Source organism: Peromyscus maniculatus, chromosome 4, assembly GCF_049852395.1.
Source record: "Peromyscus maniculatus bairdii isolate BWxNUB_F1_BW_parent chromosome 4, HU_Pman_BW_mat_3.1, whole genome shotgun sequence".
Classification (NCBI taxonomy): domain Eukaryota; kingdom Metazoa; phylum Chordata; class Mammalia; order Rodentia; family Cricetidae; genus Peromyscus; species Peromyscus maniculatus.
The window spans coordinates 23216255-23235788 of NC_134855.1; the positions used below are offsets into that span (position 1 = coordinate 23216255).

Sequence of the window (19534 nt, forward strand, 5' to 3'; positions counted from 1 at the left end):
CTGCAGCAATGGTTTATAATATGCATACAGTGGGTCGTTACGAGGGACTCTACATTGGGTCTAAGGAGATCAAGATTTGTACACCTACTTGTTAATTTCAGTTCTGATTATATATCCACTGTAGTTTATTAGATGATACTACAGAATTTATTCATCTTATGGCTTCTTCTCCTTGCTTAGGAATTAACTGCTAGCCAAAGTGTTCAGAAGGAAAAACACATTCAAATAATTCATCCATTTAAAAGCATCATTGTTTTCATAAGTATGGAAAGTAACATACAGTCATGTTCATTTTATGTTCTGGTAGCTCATTTCTAAGTTGCAAATGCTTTGAAAGGCCTTCTTTGCTGTCTCACACAATAAGAATATGGATACTTAGTACAAGCTTACTAAAGAATGCTGAATTCGAAAACTTGCCCATATACATCAAAAAGGCTCCCTCGGGAGCTTCCTTTGGCTGTTTAATATCTGAATGTAACAATCCAGGCAATGATGGCACTCCTAATAATCAAGTCTCATCCATGCTAGGCAGTCTTGACAGTTTTGTGCTGGAACCATTTTATTCCAATGCCATCTTGAATTTTCCATTTTTATCCCTCACATTTTCCTGCCTGCCCTGCCCACCCCCACACTTGAACATTTTTCTTATTGTTACTTTAGAGTCGCCTCATCCTATTTCCAGAACATAAAGATCCAATTGATATCAAAGAAAAGAAAATGGCTTTTTAACATGTAAAATTTAAGTGGGAAACAGTATATATAGGTCAGTTTGTTTTCTTAGATAAAGTATTCCCACCGTTCTTAGCTATGTATAACTAAGTAATCTATGTTGGTATAATTTTAGATTGAGCTGCTAAAACTAAAACGTTTGAGAAAACAGATATTACTGAAGAGCACAAAGACACCACTTTACAGCACTGTTCTCTCATGGAACACTCAGTGAGAAGTAAAACATCCAGAATGTGCCCAGTCGATGGGAGCTTGTTGTCATGTTTCTGCACGTGCTTATCTCTAAAAACATTTCAAGACTTGGCCCCTTACACATTTTACCTTGTGAGAAATCAATCAAGTCAGTATCATCTGCTAAGGACTTTTTTTTAATCATGTTCCCTAAATCCTCTGCAGGACATCTGGCTTTGTTTTTGATTCCCCCTTTGAGAGAGAAAGAGACACAGAGAGAGACAGAGCGAGACAGAGAGACACAGAGCATGCGCCCATGGCATGAGACCCTAAAACCACCTTTGGTCTTCAAAACTATAGTTGTCTGTAGCAGAAGGCTACCAGGTTCTCTAGTCTTTCTAGTTTGAATAGAATTCTTAACTAAAACAAGTTGAGTTTGTAATTTACAAAACAAAACAAAGAAGCCAACCCAGCCAACCAACCAACCAACCAACCAACCAACCAACCAACCAACCAACCAACCAAAAAGCCCCTGATCAAGTATTCTAGGGAAGTGCACTTCCCTTTGTTACACGGTATGCAATTAGATGTATTTGAAATAAAAGGTGAGTTAAATAAGAAGTTTCAGGGACAGCAAAATACTACTTTAAATTCAGGCAGTGTCAAATGTTTTTCAACTGACTATCAAAGGGTGTTTCACAGGTGACTTCTCAGGGCTGATGTTAGCTAATTATTAGCTACCATACCCTGCCACCCATGCTAAGTGACTATCTCCTGGCAGAAAGACACAGCCAAGAGTTTCTTTATTTCATTTGTCCTTGGAGGTTTTTTTTGTTTTGTTTTGTTTTGTTTTGTTTTGTTTTGTTTTGTTTTTTTTATCAGCATCAAGAATGTGGACTGAGACAAAGTTAGTAATTCTGCAGCTAAGCAAAAGTTCCACGTTTAACAGCCCCCATTAATTGGGGCTGTTACATGATTAATGTAAGGGAAACAGAAGACAGTGATTTCTTTACAACTCACAGTTGGGTGAAACATACTAAAAGTAATCCTGTAAATTACATTTTAAATCTTCAACATATTCTGAGCAGATAAAATAGTGGCATGATTGACCAAACTCCTTTTAAAAGTACACATATTACGATGCATCATAGTTATAAACAGATGGTATTTGGCCTCCTTCCTATTCTCAACATTTGGAATTTCTAAACTATGTGAATTAAACAATAATATTTTATAAACATACAAGGGATTTTGCTCACTGCTTTGTTAACATAGAAATTATACAATGCTGACATTTATTTAAATTTTAAAAAGTAAACAACAGTGTGCATTGAAATAAAGCAAACTAAAATCAACAGAGAAACATGCTCTGTGTGCTCACCACCTACAGTGGCACTGGCCTGGTGAAGGGAAGGCATAATGGGTTGAAGAACAAATTGTAGCTTAGCAGGCTTAATCCTTAGTACTCCAAAGGCTCATTTAACAACTCTCTGTAAACAACGGATATTTATTCCATAATTGGCTATTTGACCATCAGTGTTCATTTACTATGTAACCTGCTATTATGGAGTTAAAAGAAGTTCCCTTTCATTGGCTTGACAGCTTTCATAGTAGTGAAAGTGTCTATCAGTTTTAAACACACACACACACACACACACACTCACTCACTTACTCACTCACTCATGGGAATTGGTTTGAAGCTTGTGCTCAGAAGAAGAAACCCTGTCATGATACACACACACACACACACACACACACACACACACACACACACACACACACACACACACACACAGTTTCCTCTGGTGACATTATTGCCAGAGAGAAAAGGAAATGTATCAGATCTTAATGTCATTTCCTGAGATGGTTTTCTAAATAATAGCTTTAACCCTTTAGCCAATTTGGAAAGGAGACACCTCTGCTGTTCTCATGTACAAAATAGAAGGAGCTTAGTTTCCAAACACTTTTCGAAGATCTCTCAAGTTTGCTGTGATGAATAAGTAATGAACCAGCTATTTCAATCAGTTTGTGATTCTGAAAGCCCCATCATCATTGTTTATAGTCTCCTCTAAGTATGCTCACCACACATTCTTGGGCAGCTTTCCTGGGGTGGGCTCTTGTAGGCCACCCTCTTCCAGCCTCTTTTGTGGCAGGCATGGCATAGAGATCTTTCTCACATTTTACCCAACCTACTCAGATGGCGAATCCACAATTTGAGAAATCTTTCAAAGTCTGGGGGAAAATCTTGAGTGACGTCAGAGATGGTCAGGGGCCCTCTGGGTTAACTGGTTAATATTTGGTATCCAGTTGTATATTACTTTTGCATACAACCTTATTTTGGGTGAAAAAGAGGGAGTGAGTTATACTATATATCAGGTACAGACCATATACGATGTTATTTATGCTACATGGGGTGGAAAAGAAAAGGCCACTATTGGTACCAGGGAACGTAAACCCTTTTTTCCTTCACGTGTGCCTTTATGCCTACACACTCAAATAGGTAATACGATACATAGCACTCGTGTGGAAAAGCTTTTTAAGTAATCAGTTTCAAAATACTAAGCAATTTCCCCATTTCTCCCAAACTTAAGAGCAAGTGAAGGACTTGGGCTGCTTTTAAAGACTTTCTGACCAAATAAATTACTTTAAATTCTCCGTGCCCGTCTCCCTAAACAATCCACGGTGGACAGGTAGGAAAATACAGCTTATTAATCCCCAATATACAGGCATGATGTGAATGGGGGGAAAAAAAAACAAACACACACACACACACACACACACACAAAACAAACCATAAACACTCGTTCTAGGCATATGATTTAAAACAGAGTCTGACAATGCCAGGGTGGAGAGGAGTGTTTTAAACGTATAGCCCGGAATCTTTGCTGCAGAGTCCTCGTGCCCATCGCCCATCTCCACTGGGGTCTTCATAGGTTAAACTTAAAACAAGTGTGCGCGTAGAAAGCAGCAGTTCTTGTCTGCCCAGTGCATCTTCAGATTCACGCACGCTCCGAGGGCTGAGCGTAGCCACCTCGGAACCCAGTCCCCAGAGCAGTGCCATGGAGCAAGCAGGGACGCTGAAGCTGGAGTCGGCGGAACGCCCGGCGCCCGGGCTCGCGTCTCCACCAAGACACTGCAGGCTCCAGCGGCTGCTGCGCCCGGCTGTGCACTTGCGAGGGCTGCAGGACGCAGAAACTCTCCGGTGCCCTGCTTTCCCAGCGCCAAGGTGCTGCTCGCCCTTTTGCGCCTAGCCAAGCGCGTTGTTAGGGCCGAAGCCATTTCGTCCCTGGTGGTGCCCTGCTACCAGCGACCCCAAGCCAGCACTGCAGAGAGGGGGCCGCGACAGGGCTCAGTCGTCAGCACTTGCTGGGCGGGGTATCCCGCAGCTCGGCCTGGAAAGTCCCAGATTGCAGCCTGGGTTAGACCCCCACCGAGGGTAGAGACTTGGAACTGGGCGGGAGGGAGGGCAGAGGTGGCAAGTCCGGACAAGGAATCCTTAATTACAGACCAAAGACACACAAAACTGTATGCTACATTTTCCAAGTGTCAGCTGATGGTCGCGACAAAAAGAAACACAGAACACCAAGGGGGGCCTCCCCCATTTATAATGTGTGCAATGTAAAATGCATGAGGTAGAGACTATGGGTAGGTGGTGCCTGGGGCCAAATCGCAGCTGCACACTCGATGGTGTAGGAGGACAGTTTGCTGATGCACCCAGAGGTCTGGGGAACCTCTTACAGAAAAGACTATAAATACTCTGCTCCAGCACATTTTGCTGCTTTAAAACTTCATTATTCATACGTTTTTAAGTTTTAAAATTTGGTGCTTTTAAGTGTAGCAATTTATCTTCAGTAATACCATTACAAAACACACACACACACACACACACACACACACACACACACACACACACACACACTGTTTTGTAGTTCTGTATATTTCATTTTATTGGCCTGGTATCACTACACTAGCAATCCAGGGGCAAAGCCAACAGATCGAAATCCAGGGAACGGAGTTGCAAGCACCAGAGCACAAATTCTCCATAGCTCTTTGGATCAAGTGGGAAAAGGACACGTTTGTTCCTTTTTGTTTTAATTCATCACGATCCCCGAACAATCTCCATCCAAACCTGCCCCTGGGATTTAAGATAGGGGTCACTCCACCATGTCTTAAGCTCTGCAGAGAAGGTACTCTAGTCCTGCACCCTGATAGCCAATACTAATGGGGCAAATGACCTCTGAGCGCCCTCCTGCAACACCATAATGGGTGCCCTTCTGGATTTTCTAGCACTGCTGTGTCAGTTTGGAAGCAGAGGGGGTGGTCTGTCTGCACAACAATGAGCCACACTGAAGGCCACACAACTCCTTAGTCATTTTACTAACCTCTCCCCTCACAGGAGCAGCTCTCCTACTTTTCTATTGTATTTTTTCCCAACAATACCATTTTTCCCCATAGCACTTTAGGAAAAAAAAATTTCCAAGTGCTTTTTCATGTGGTTCCAGTTAAGCGATCTGCCCACACCCCAAATCATACCATTAGCATTCAAGATTAATAGCTGCATATCAGTAATTCTTAAATACCTTCTGATGCATAATTTCAATTTAAATGATCCTGACATTATTGGGCAGGCAAATGCCTGAACCAAGATGTATGTGGACTAGTTACAGCCAGATGACAGTTCTGTAGCTGGAATAAAACACAACCGGTTAAGTTTCTTCAACAGTGAAAGACAGGGAAGCAGTTTTTTTTTTTTTTTTTTTTTTTCCTGCTCCCGAGTAGACCAGGAGGTTAACAAATCACAAAGAAAGTGAATCACACAGGGTTTTGTCCATTCTCCACTTTCTGACACATCTTGAGACAAATGTTACAGAACCTCTTCAGCATCCATTGCTGTGAGTTAACCACACCCTCTGCACGTTCAGGAAAATAAGTAAGGAAAGAGCAAATCGTGAGAGTGTCTTTTCTTACAGCCTTTGAGTGCAGCATCCCTTTGCCCTTGATTTAGGCCAGTTGTGAATTCTTACCACCCACTGAAGAGCAGGGCAGGATTCAGTTTATATTAACAAGTGATGCTCATGGATAGGTTTCTAGATGCTAGAGTAAAAACTGCTTCATTTTTTAATGGGTGGAGAAAGGAGAAGGGCAATACAACCGGCTCTTAAGTCACTCAGAATCCTTGGCTTCACACATCAATAGGGGATTTCTGTTTCTTTTTTGAATGTACTTCTTATGTCTCTTTAAGTTCTTGTATGGACTAAATACTTTCTTAAAAATGCTCAACTTTCTCTATAGCTTCAAACTCTGTTTCTCTTTCCCAGTTTTGTGTTTATAACTGCTCCTATTTATCCCCTCCTCCCATTAAGAATTTCACAATAAGTCCCTGCACCAAATAAATTAAAATCTGCAACTTCAGACACTCAAGGAAGAGGACATTAATCCACTTAGTAGAATACCCAGGACTCCCCCTCTCAGTTTCGGCTCTTCTTAATGTAACGTTAGTAATTGCAGCTGGCTCCTTACACTTCCTCCCTCCCTTCCTTCTGAATCATATTGGCCTTGTTTAACCTTCATTTCCTCTTCTGCCCCCCACATTCGTCCACATACTTTTCTTTGACTGTGATTCTTTCTCTCTGCTGCCTGGACTGAAGGAGAAAAAAATGGAGCGAGGAGCTTAGTACTTTCTGGTAAAACCCTGTTCTACTTCCCCACTCACTATTAATGTTTTGTATGTTTTAAACATCCTCGGGCTGTCTAGTTACTACTCTGTATTTCCCTGATTGATCACTAAGTTCTTCAGGCTTTTCAGAACTGCTCCATAATCCTGAAGCAACAGCTTTTTCTTGGCGTTCTCTTTGGAATGCCTTTCCTGGCAAGGACAGGCATTTTGGTTTGACTGTGATTCTTAAGTTACAATTCAAAGCTAATTTGTTCAGTTAGGTTTCTGCTAGCATCGGCTCTGCCTCTCACTGTTCAGTCTTCCATAGTACTGCCTGGTAGGGGTGGGCTGTAAGAGCAAGATGTAATAGACTTACATTGTACTTGATTATCAGTTTTCAAAACCAGCTGCATGCTTTGATATCTGTGTAAGGAAATATCAGAAGATAATATGCCATTGGTATTTATTACTCTATAATTAAGGATGTGTCAGTGTTTCCCTTTAAAAAAAACCCTCTATTTTCAGAAATTCATATCTCAGGCATAAATTTCCCTATGAATTGGAGTCTAATACCATATCAGAAGTAGCTTCTTTTAAAGTTACTCCTCTGTTCTTTTTCTTCCCGAGGAAATACGTCCCAGGATGCTGTTCCTGGGTTATCTACTGGGATGAGAGGAAGCAGGTCTAGCACAGGACAACTCAAGTGCCACAGTATCGGTGTGCCCTGCCAGCCCTGGCCCTCTGCGAGAATGTGGGGCTGCCTTTCCCAGCTTGGGATGAGCAACTTCACCCTTGTAGATTTAAAAGATAACAGAGGAGTGTCAGTTCAAAAATATTACAGGTGCCATTCGGGGGTTCTATCACCAGAAATCTAAGCTTTTGCATTGCTTTCCTTTTGTCCACTTAGAATGCATACATGGCCAGAAGAAGCAGTGATATGTCTTTAGGGAAGATACTAGAAACTTAGTGCTTTATGCTTCTTCTGAGAGCCAGAGACGGGAGAACACAGCAAGCCAATAGATGGAGATACACACTTTCTACTTTCCCTTCTTTGTAGGACTTGACCAATGGAATCAACTACAAATTCAAGAAAGAGCTTGGGAGCATCTGAGGCCCAGATATGACTCTGCCTCCACAGGACCTAAAGCAGGATAGTGTGTTTAGGTCTGCAGTTTCTCACATACAAATTAAACTGAGAGGCTATAGAGACAAATGCTTGACAAGAGAACAAATAAATTATCCACATAACGAATCCAGCAAATGTAAGAACACAGAGAACAAAAGAGATTGTGACAGACACCTTGCACATTCAATGCCCCCTTAAAGGCCAGATAAAAACAATCATAAAAATACAGAAAGTGCTGGCCATACTTCATGGTCTCTCATGTGCCTCTTAGCATCATCTGTCTGGCCACAAAGCTGTTGCCTTTTGTCTGGAGGGGAGATAAATCAAATTATGGGCCTAACTGAGTATGAAACTTGAACTTGGTGCTTCCTCGAAGACCAAATTCTTTCTCTTTCTGTAGCTCCAACACACTCTAGTTCCTAAGTACGCTGGTATGGTTTAATTTTCTCAGTTGTGAACTGATACTGGGAACATTAAAACTTCAAATACAAATGACTTCATATTAAAAAAAAAAGTCACAGAAGTATGTTTTCCCTGTAGGAGAGTCACAAACCTTCTACAGAATGCCTTTAAACACAGTAACTGATAGGGAGTCACAAAAGCACTACAGATTATCTCTTAAAGCCATCAAACTCTGGCTTCTTGGATTGAAAGTCAAGGGGAAGAGCTGCTAGGATCTCTGCATATTCAAAAGAAAGAGCCTGATTTTGTCCATAATCTGACTTGTGTCTAGGTTAAAGTGAAGTCTTTGGCTCCTGGTAAATAGAGGGACATCTTCTCATGCATGATAGGAAGTGTGAGCAGCTTTGGCCACTTTCTGTGGGAAAATAATGATTCCCTGATGCAGTTGTTTCTTTGGAAGTCAAGAAATGTTAAAGCTAACGAGCAGCAGCCCTTACCACATGCTTCCCCAAGTGTCTGTAGCTCCGGTCAAAAGGCACACCCAATAATAACATCAATAATAACATTGAAAACACAGAGGCAGAGAGCAAGAGTAATAGTAAGGCTTTCTGAGCCAATGGCCTAACCAAGCAGAGTAGGAGGCTGTTATCACAGAATCAATGAGTCTCTACTGCCCGCTTGTCCCCTTTCCACCAGAACTCTGAAAGGACAGTTGTAAAGTTGGTGCTCATTCTCATCATCTTGTGCAATATTTTAACCACATGTTTACCTTCTTCGAGCAGGTAAAAACTGCTTGTTTTAAAACTTTCTCAGTTGCATTTTAATAAATGCTTTAAGGAAAGATGGCCTAATCTCTATTTAAGATGCAGCACATCTACAGTGATGTTTATAATATACTCTCTTCATTGTTAAGTATAACATCTGATGACGAATACTCCAGCTTTCTCCTGGAGTGAGAGGCAGCTAAGGCAAGGCTTGTTAAGACCCTATAGAAAAGTAAGAAGCACAGAACATGTCAGCATTAAAGGACATCAGGGAAACATTTGAAGACTGATTCCATCACCCATGAAATGTATCTTGAGGCTTATATGAAATCTTTTTTGTGGCTCATGATATTTCTGGGTAGCAGATGCTTTTTCAAAAACAGATTTTACTTTTAAAAATATCAAATATAATTAACACTTTCAACATAAAATGAAGTCTTGGCTTCCAGATGCATTTCAAGGTGTTGAAATTAATCCATGTGGCCTTCTATGGCTAAGAGTTTCCATTTTATTATGTGTTCTACTATCTCCTCTGTGTGGTATGCCTGAAGACTTGGGAATAAGAGCAGGGCATTCAAACTTAACTGTATTTGAAAGATGCCTGCCAAACAGTAATGTTTTGATAGTTTTTCATCTATCCTGATCAATATGGCATAATGATGAGGTTAAGAACTACATATCATATTACCTGTTAAGAGAAACAGAGAGTAGGTAGAGAGAGGGCAAGCACCCTAGACACTGCATCAGTTTTGATAATGGCTAGAGTTTTAAAGCTATTTAAATTAAAAGAACAAAAATTAAAATTACCTATAAAAGACCAAAGTTTCAAAAATAACCCCCAACATACTAAAAAAATAGGGCCTACTGGGATTATTTAGCCTCTCTTCTAAAAAAATAATGAGTCAACTATATTCCCTGTTATCCACTGACTTAAAGTGCTGACTAACTACTTAGCACTGCACTCACCATGTCGTGGTTATTGGGAAGTACACACACACACACAGATACAGATGTGCCTTTAAAAATGTTCAGAATTATGTATCAACAAAACTTTTTATAACTTAGGTGCACCAACACTGGATGTGAATGTATAGTTTTTCCTAAATGGCAACTATGATGTAAATTTTTACCCTGCAGAGCTAAAAGCAAAAGTTGGTCTGACTTGAGTCCAGGAAAAACCCCATGCACAGGTTATGCGCAGAATCATTATCACAGTTGCCCCCAACCAGGGAGATGGGGCTACCTATGTAGTTTGGTTGGTAGAGTTTGCCTAGAATTGCCAAAGCTCTGGGTTACAATTGCCTGGCATCACATAAGCCACAGTGGTGCACACCTTGGAGGCTGAGGCAGGAGGATAGGGGCTCAAGGTCATGCTGTGCTATATAGTGAGTTTGAGATGAACTGGGGAAACAGGAGACCTTATTTGAAAAAAAAAAAAAAAGCAGAAAAATATTTAAATATTTGGGACATACCCTCTGAAGAGATTTCATTTCTTCCTATTAACCAGTAAAAAGGCACCACATAAAACCAGAGAAACCAAGCATTCCTTCTTGGCCACCTGTGAAAAGCATCTTTCTGACTGGATCATTTCATTAAAGGGTATACAGTAAAATCCTGCCCAAGAGATGCGTCCATGAGCTTCTGTTTTACAATGATACCCGCTTTGCTCTCAAATGGGGCATCCCTACTAGGTTCCATATTCCAAAGTCTTAGACTCTAAATCGGGACTTTGGAGAGCTTCTGGGCCCTTTATTTTATGATGGCTTCCTTGAAGGAGAGGACAAGAAGCTGGTGGCATAGTGGCCACGTATGCTTTGGTTCTCATAGTAGGTGGGAACGAGTCCACTCCCAGACAGCTTGTTATTTCTGCTGCTCCCATTTCCGTTTTTGCAATCCCCAGCTCTCAGGGGCTTCCTTCCTGGTTCACTGATCTACATGACTGCCTTTACCCTGAGGACTGTGCATGGCTCCCTAACACTGATGGATTTTCTGATTTCTATTTTGATACCTATCACATGGACTCTGTAGGACTTCAATGCAACCATCTGCTCCATCTTGGATGCTTGTTAGACCACCCAGCTCTTCTAGAAAACAGGGAACCAGGGTTGGTTGTCTATTCACCTCTCTGGCTTTTCCTCACTCTGCAGTACATAGAAGTTTTTCATTTCAATAGCCAAGGAAGTTACAATTTACCTGTTAGTAAACAGAAGATGCTTTATCAACAGACTTTACCTTAATGACTACAAATGTTTACCTCCTGCTTTCCAGAATGCAAAGAAAGTCTTGGAAATGTCATAATATGTAACAAACATTTGCAACACAGATCCTTGTTCATCCTTACAAGAGACAATTGTATTCTGTCTTCTCTGACACAGGAAACATTCAGTAAGAAACGCAGATAGGTGCACACACTTAAACACAAATGAATATGCTAATTAAAATTACAGCGGGCAGTTTATTAAAAATTTATTTTACAATCCAGCCATTTAAAATATCTTTACACCAACAAACAGAGCAGCATGATAACAAGAATTACAAGTGACTAATCTCAGAAAGAGTATATGTGTAGTTGGATGCAAATATTTTGAAGAATATTTGTACCAAATTATGGTTTTGTTAGAAGCATTTTGATTTCTCTATTTTTACCCATAGAAAAAAAATTTAAAACAAGTATCTTGTGTTCATTTTATGGATGAGAGGACTTCACTCACTGTATCTGCCATGTTTGTCCGAATTACAGCTGTTTATCTTTGCAAGTTTCTTTAAGATTAATTAAATGCAAATGAAACTCTGTGAATCAGGGGAATACCTGCCAGACCCCTTATTAATACCTTCACTTAAAAACTCCTGTGCCAGAGAGTCATTAATTTGCTGAAAGAAAAGTGCTAAAGCAGCCCTTTGCCTACAGCGGCTTTGAGATGGCTGCCCAATTAGTTCAGGAGCATTCTGATCCTCTTTCTAGGCCCCGTGGCCCTTTGAGGACACAAGAAGGCTCGGATGATAACCTGGCAACCCAGGTAGAAACTCAGCCAAGTGTGAGTGTTTGAAGCTGCAGTTTGGCTGCCATCGTGTCGGCAGAAAGAAAGAATTCAGGCACCATGTCATCCAGTACAAAGGATAAAAACGGATTCAACCGGAAATTCAATGTGGCACCACATATGGGATACATGAGTGCGGTTATACAACAGGCCACATATTTTTTTTGAACAGTCTCCTACATGTGATGCCGAGGACATGTGTAACCATCATAACGTCTCTAGGAATCTGTATTTAATTTGAGTTGGGGTGGTGGCAGGGATTGGAGATCTGAAGCCGCCACAGGTTTGTGGCAGATGGCTCTGTGTCAGCTATGACAAGCAGCCAGGCTCGGCTTCCTCTGCAGATTTTCTTTTCTCTCTGATCAGGTAAATATGGGCACACTCTGGAAAGTTCTTCAGATTCTGCCTTAGGCTGCAAGTTTGTGACTTAGCCCCATCTGTCACAAATCTTCCCTTGGTTCTGTTGTGAGCAGAGACCTGAATTTACCATGTAGGGCTGCCCAAGAAAATGGAGCCACTTCACCCTGCAACAAGGGGGGGGGGGGGGGAGAGATTAGAGAGCAGCGAGAAACAGAGACGCCTGAAAACTCATACGCAAACTTGCCTCATCTCTCCAGCGACAAGCTCAAAGCCACCGAGCTCCGTCACCCCAGGAAAGCCTGCCTTCTGTCTGCATCTCAACTGTGAGAGGAAGCGGTTTGCACATGGGCACTGCTGCACACGTTCCTGGGTGTATGTATGCCATGGATGACTGCTCTTAGAAGTTCACCACCTGTCTTTGAACTTTTATACACAGGAGGTACACAATACTCTCAAAACACAGCTTTGCCAATATGAATTTTACCCTTAAGGAGCAAGGACACAAGATAAATGCCCTTACTAGTACATGGAATTTATAAGGTGCTTTACATTTCCAAATGGGTTTTATTCATTATTTCATTATAGCACTTCCTCGGGGAAAAATGCTATTATGGCTGGGGAAAATTAAAAAAAAAAAGAAAAAGGAAAAAACCTCTAGATCTACAGATGGGTAACCCAGAGGCCAAGAAATTACCTATGGAGAATAACAAAATCTCAAGTAAGCTGAACTGGCCAAAGCTGAGCCAAACCACATAAAATCATAGTAAGGGAAGAAAAGTGGAGGAGAGGAGGAAGATATATGGGAGACAGAAGAAGGAGAGAAAGACCTTAAGACTGAGAATTCTCATTACATTTTGCAGGTGTTGCTTAGAAATTTTATAAGCCCTTATGATATCACTATAAATCTTTTTGTTTCCTCAGGAAAAAGTAAGATTTTAGAGTAGTGTTAATGCTGGTGAGATACACCTTATCCCTATCCAGACTCCAGAGTGACCATCTCTTGAAGGGAACTTAAAAACAGCCTGGCTGTGGTTCGGAAGGATGTAGCTTGACATCATTAAGACAACTGTAAATGGCTTTTCTGGGCATCGGGTCTGCTTTGTAAGCAAAATCATTGTTTGGAATTAGTTTTAGACAAAAATATGAAAATTCTTTCCTCCAAATAATAGATTTTATGGGTCTCAACTGTTGAGCAGTTTAAAAAGGGCAGAGTAAAAAGCAACAGTTAACCTCTGAGAACCTTAAGAAACTACAGGTCACTCTCAAAAAAGCAAAGGGAACCATTCTCCCTTTCCCCCATGCACAAGCACATGCAAAGACACACACACACACACACAAATACACACAGACAGACACATATACACATAGATACAGATACACACAGACACACATTCATAAACATACACACACACACAGATACACCACTCACAAACATACATACCACACATACTCACAGCCCATTGCTCAGTTTGTCAATGAAAGCAAATGATGGAAATGAGGCCTCTGCTGTTAGCCTGGGTAGTGTCTACCCTACACATTAGCTATATTCTTGTTCTATTTTTAATACTGATGATAAGGGATCATCTCTTTTTTTTCAAAGCATTTTAAAATAAAAGGATAAAAAGTTATTATAAAGCACAAAGTGCTAGTCTCATACAACTTTTAGAGTATTTCAGTGAGTCATAGGCTAAAATCAAGGCAAAAAGCGCAACTTTAGGCCCAGGCTGGCTTGTAGGAAGGATACTTACTGTTAGTGTAAAAAGTCAATGGACCTCAGTCTGTCTTATGAGTTCTCTTAGAAATTTGTTTATAGTAGGCTGAGTGGTCTAGAAGAGCTCTTACTGTGAACAAAATTAAACTTTTTTTTCCCTATGGAAGTACATAGTTAGTGTAATTTCCTACCTGGAGCAAGACATAGCTTAATGTTAGAAGAAAGTTATAGTCAAAATTTGTGTGTAATTCATACATGTAAATTTTTTAAGAAGTGGTTTTTAAATTTTTTTAAAGCAATAAAAGGCTTTAGATTTTAAGATTATTAAGAAACACTTACTTTTTACATGTATTAGTTTTTCCAATGTTCTTTAAGTGTGTATATGTGTGTGCATGAGACACATGTGTGTTCACACACACACACACACACACACACACACACACAGAGAGAGAGAGAGAGAGAGAGAGAGAGAGAGAGAGAGAGAGAGAGAGAGAGAGAGAGAGAGAATGAATATTTAAGTCTCACAGGTCTTAAATGATTCAGGTAAAGAGGTCATGGAGTTCTAGTGCAGAAATTCACTTTAAGAAACAAAAGGACACCAAGACAGAATTAGTTCTGTGTTTGCTTCAAATCCTGCAGCAAGTTACAGCCCCCAATTTCTTAGTCATATTGAATGTGCAATGTTTCATATAAGAAGAAAGCCAAGTATTAATAGCCTTATTCCAGTCATTAAATTTCTAAGTGTGAATCCATATGAAAAAATCTACCCTAGGATAAACTCTATATGGTATGAAGCTGGAAAGATTTCAAACATAAACCTCTAAAAACAACAAGAAAATGTGTAAAATGTAAAAGGAACAAATAAAGGCATCCAGTGATATTCGGTCCTTTTAGACTTTAAGAGCATATGCTTTATAAAAGCAAAACACAACTGTCCAATGGAGGAAATAAAAAAAAATAAATAAGGAAGAAGAAGAAAAAAAGAAGAGATTAAAAAGAAGAAGATAAAAAAGCCCTTGCATTCCTTTCACAAACACACAAAGGGTCCTTTTCCATTTCATAAGTACGTAAAGCTGTCCTGGAGGGAAGTTAAGTCTCTATTATCCAGTGAGAGCAAGTGCCACCTGAGACTGGGACATGAACAGGACAGAACTGGAGACATGACTGTAGGTTATGGTAGCTTTGGACACAGTCATTCTTACTAGTTTGATCTGTTTTACTATAATAAATCAGACTTGAGTCCATTCCTAGGGTTTTTAATCCAGTGTCTCATGATGGTCCATTTGTCTTAAAGCTCTTGATTACTTATAAATTAAGATAAATTTCTTTAAATTTTGAGATACAATATCACTAATATCTATCAATGAGAACATATATGAAGGTATATAATAAACTTAAAATAAAAAAATCCATTGCAAAAGTACTTAAAATATACATGTAAATTCTCATAGATTACTAATTTATAAAACATTGAGTTGCAAGGTTTTATCATGTGAAAACTAAAACTATCTGTGAGAGTTAAAATGTAGCAGTTTAACTATGAGCCATTTTTTTAAGTACACAAAGAACTTTGTATATTAACATCATACAACAAGCTAACATTCTTTTAGAGTTTTTCCATTTATTTGTAAAATAAACACTATATCCCAGAAGGGTAGTAATTCTATTGAAAAAGGTCAGCTAGAAATCTGTTTCTTTTTCTAACTACGGACAACTGTTGCAGGACCTTGTGAAACAGTTGAAGACTCAGATGTAGAGTGATAGGCCTAATAGGACTTGACCTGAACCAACATTAAAACAAATAAATTTTGATGGTATAATATATTTGTAAACACTTAATCCAAAAATTTTTCAGACATAACAAAAGTTGATACTTTAAGTGTGAAAACACTGAATTGGGTTCATATTACAAACAGAACAAGAATCCACTTGTACCAAAACTTCTTCTATTTCTTTAATTTCCTAACCTGCATGTTCTGCCTACCTATGGCATGGAGGACTAACTGGTGTGTGCTGTATGTGAACAAGACTACTATTGAACTTGGAAGTGAGTAAACAGCAGAGTGAGCCTTGGAGGCCCACACTCTGCAAGGCTTCACATGCACAATACGACAGTATCGACTCTGGGAGTGACACTGAGGCCTGGAACTGTTCAGTCAGCATTTTAAACTATTATGAGCTACCTTCTGAACCATTGCCAAGTTAATAGACAATGAAAGATAATGAGCTTGAAATTGGGTGTTAAATTGCATTTTTGGTTCTCTCCCTTTTTGTTGAAGTTTAACTGTTTCCTGGAGAAATAAAGTCATGTTTTCAAGTATCACCATGTAAATATGTATTTAGGCCTGAAAAAAGGAAAAGGCAGAGAGTGTATTTCATGCTGAAGTTAATATATTAACATAGAAAATGAAAAGGTTCTATATTATAAAAGTGCTATATTGTAAACTATGCTAACCTTATATAAAGATACTGTAGCCAAAGAACATAAGAAGGTAAATTATTCATGGCCTAGATCCACCTTGGAAGCCCAGAAAGCAGATTCCCACTTCAATAACACTTTCAGTAGGGGCTTTTTGTGCAATTTCAACAATGTAAGATGCTTGATTCAGGTAAGGGAAGAGGAGGTGAGTGCCGATGATACTCTTTACATAATCCATTTGTCTTGACCTTTTGAACTGAGACCCATGGACCTGACTCTAAACAAATTGAGAATTTTTTATGACCCATTTTGAACAGGATGAGGGGAATACAACTTTTGAAACGCATCTTCTTAATAGCTAAAAAATCAGCAGCAAACTTCACTGTGTCACTCACCTAAATTTTTGAGGGCTTAAGATTTCATTATGATGGGAAGAAAGGCTTATCCTTATTAGTATAATTGTGGAATCTTTCCTTTACTTCCTTTTAAACTAATGAGTTACATTAATCCAGGTTCATTTTTATAAGCCTCTTGGGGCTAAATGTACAGGACAGTCATCTTAGAAAACAATAAATTAAAAAGAAAGCATGTACTGTGCATGAAGTGCACGTATTTCCTAAGACCTAGGTTAATACAACTGGCATCCAGTTTAATTAATCCTTGTTAGTGTAACAACCAATACCCCCTCCCTAGCATGTTTCCTTTAAACATTAGTATGTTAATTAGATGTTTTTTTTTTTTAAATTTTCTTTGTACTTAAATGTGGTATTTCTATCACGTAAATTTCTTCTCAATAGCTACCTTATAAAGATGTTTTCTTACAATATCTGGTCTCTTGCAGAAACTCTGGAGCCTTTTTGAAAGCTGTTCAGGTGTGGAATACAGATACTCAGCTGCAGGAAAAACAGATACATTTTTAATGAAACAAAAACCTCAAAGCACACACTCGATATTAGTCACTTTACTAATTAAAAATGCATATTGCTCTGTGCCGCCTCATGTTTTACATTATTTAAGCATGATTTTATAAGGTTACCTCAGCTCACAAGGATGTTTAATGCTAAATAAGACTGTGTAGTTGTGCTGTTTAGACATCTCCTCTGGGTGATTAAAATACATTATTCTAATGTAGCACAATGCATATGTGATATATTTAGTGATGAGAATTTTTCAAAGAACCAGTGCTATAGCTGTATGTACTCGGTACAACAGTTGCATATTATTAACTACTCAATTGTTTAAAGAATTTGGTATGACTTTCAATCCTTGAATTTTCTCTGTGTGTATCATTAAAAAAAATCTGTTAGCAATTGCAGCAGTACTGACCTGCTTATAAAAATCCGTCATTATGAGATGTGTATGCTAACAATGAAGAATGCTATTTGAAAACTTGCTTTTTTTGTTATCTTAAAAGAACAGATGGTAAATATAAGCTTACTCTAATGTATTAAAACACATAAATTTTTCCTTAACACTAACATGTTGACTTGCCAAATAAACAATTGCTCCTACTTAAGTTTATTTTCAAACTTTTAGTTTAGCATGAATCCTGTATTAAATCACAACAAAGACAAAGCACATGAAAGCAGCTACCTGGAAATATTTCAGGATAAACCAAGTCTTTGGGACAAAGTGGGTAACAGCCACAGTACACAGCTTCCAACCTGCAGAAACGTCAGAAAGAGGACAAGGGTACAGCAGGCATCGCATCCCAGTCAGAAGGGATCTGTTTGTCTAAGACAGCAGTATGAGCCCAGAGCTGAGGGGGACAAAATCATGGTCGGCAGTCTACTCCTAAATGCCAGAGTTGCTCTTTGCAAGATTTTATTGATCATACCCGACTTTCATGGGACAGAACCGGCAGCATATGCTTTGTTCACTGAATTAATCAAAGCGCAGCGCTGCATTTTTGTTGTTTCTAAAATACTGTTTAACACATTTTATAATCAGCAGATAAACACATTCAACAACATGGGAAAGTATGGACAGCTTTTCTTAATAATGCTGCAAAGCCTCAGAATGTTCATTTTTCAAAAACCGTTTAAATAAAATAGCAAATACTTTAGCAGGGAAGCCGTAGAAATGATCGAGGCACTTTTAAAAGCATAAGAAAAAAATTTACAATCTGTTGTGATGGGGCATTTTCATTTCAAGCTCAGGCTTTGAAACAATTTGTTATTATGCAGATGTAAAACTCTCCCTTTGTGGAAAAAGTCTTGTTCAAATCATTGTAATGAACATTTTGCTTTTCTGACTAAAAATTCAGCTTACTTTCTATTTTATCAGGGGAGAATACTTTTATTATTAAACAAGCACAAAGTTTCGCATTGTGAGTTTCCCCGGGAGCATCTCCAGGAAGTTCTCTCCCTGTTGCAGTGCTGGGGGGCTAAGCAGAGGAAGGTACTGCCCCTTGCAGTCTTGCTGAGTTTGTATAATGGCTATTGATCTGACATATCATAAACCTTGAAGATACCACTGTCATTTCTGTTGGCTAGAAATTATGCAGTGAAATTCAAAACACTCTTTAAAATATGTTTATTTTATGAGAAACTTTGAATTGCATCCAAAATGTTGACCAAAGGCAGAATTTATTTTGAACTGCAGATTTTTTTCAGTCCAAGAATGATCTGAAGTCATGTCAATATTTACCTTGTTTATTTACAGTGACAGAGTACACGCAATTTAAACTGTTTTTAAGTGGGTGATGTTCTCCCTATTTTTATTATGTCAAGCTGAAATTAGTATAAAGGGAAAGTATTTACTTTGAGGTCCAATTTTGGGAAAAATGCTAGGTTTTTACAAAACACAATAGAAATGCAAAGGTTTTAGTGACCAACTATTCCTTTTAGAAGACAAACTATCTAACCTTTTTCTACATGTGCAGTCTTGTAAGCACAGCTATAAACTACACTGTGCCACAGTACAAATCATTAAGAAAACTTTTGAGCATATCAGCCTGTGATGTACTTCACGAACCAAAAGAAAATGTGCATGGTGTCTGAAGTCACTCCGTTTTAAAATGCTGTGCCAACGGAAAAGCAAATACATATGAACATTCTCTTATAATTACATGAATTAAGAGTGAACTCACAGGCATTTCAGAAAGTGCATATTATCTGCTCTTTAATAATGGATTTGAATTATGCTATACCCTAAAA

General features: G+C 39.0%; 1 protein-coding gene across 20 annotated transcripts in view; it reads right to left on the reverse strand.

The window, feature by feature from the left end:
* Positions 1-19534, reverse strand: part of Qtman (queuosine-tRNA mannosyltransferase) — a 451643-nt gene that overhangs the window by 50970 nt on the left and 381139 nt on the right. For 12 of the 20 annotated variants that reach the window (XM_076569401.1, XM_076569402.1, XM_076569389.1 and 9 more), the window contains 3 exons: positions 17970-18040; positions 17178-17269; positions 11284-12410 (listed from right to left, as the gene is read on the reverse strand). In XM_076569401.1, the coding sequence (XP_076425516.1) occupies positions 12327-12410; positions 17178-17269; positions 17970-18040 (247 nt within the window). In that variant the 3' untranslated portion in view covers positions 11284-12326. Of the gene's footprint in view, positions 1-11283; positions 12411-17177; positions 17270-17969; positions 18041-19534 lie in introns of those variants that run through there. The other 8 variants (XM_076569393.1, XM_076569394.1, XM_076569383.1 and 5 more) reach the window with 1 other exon arrangement.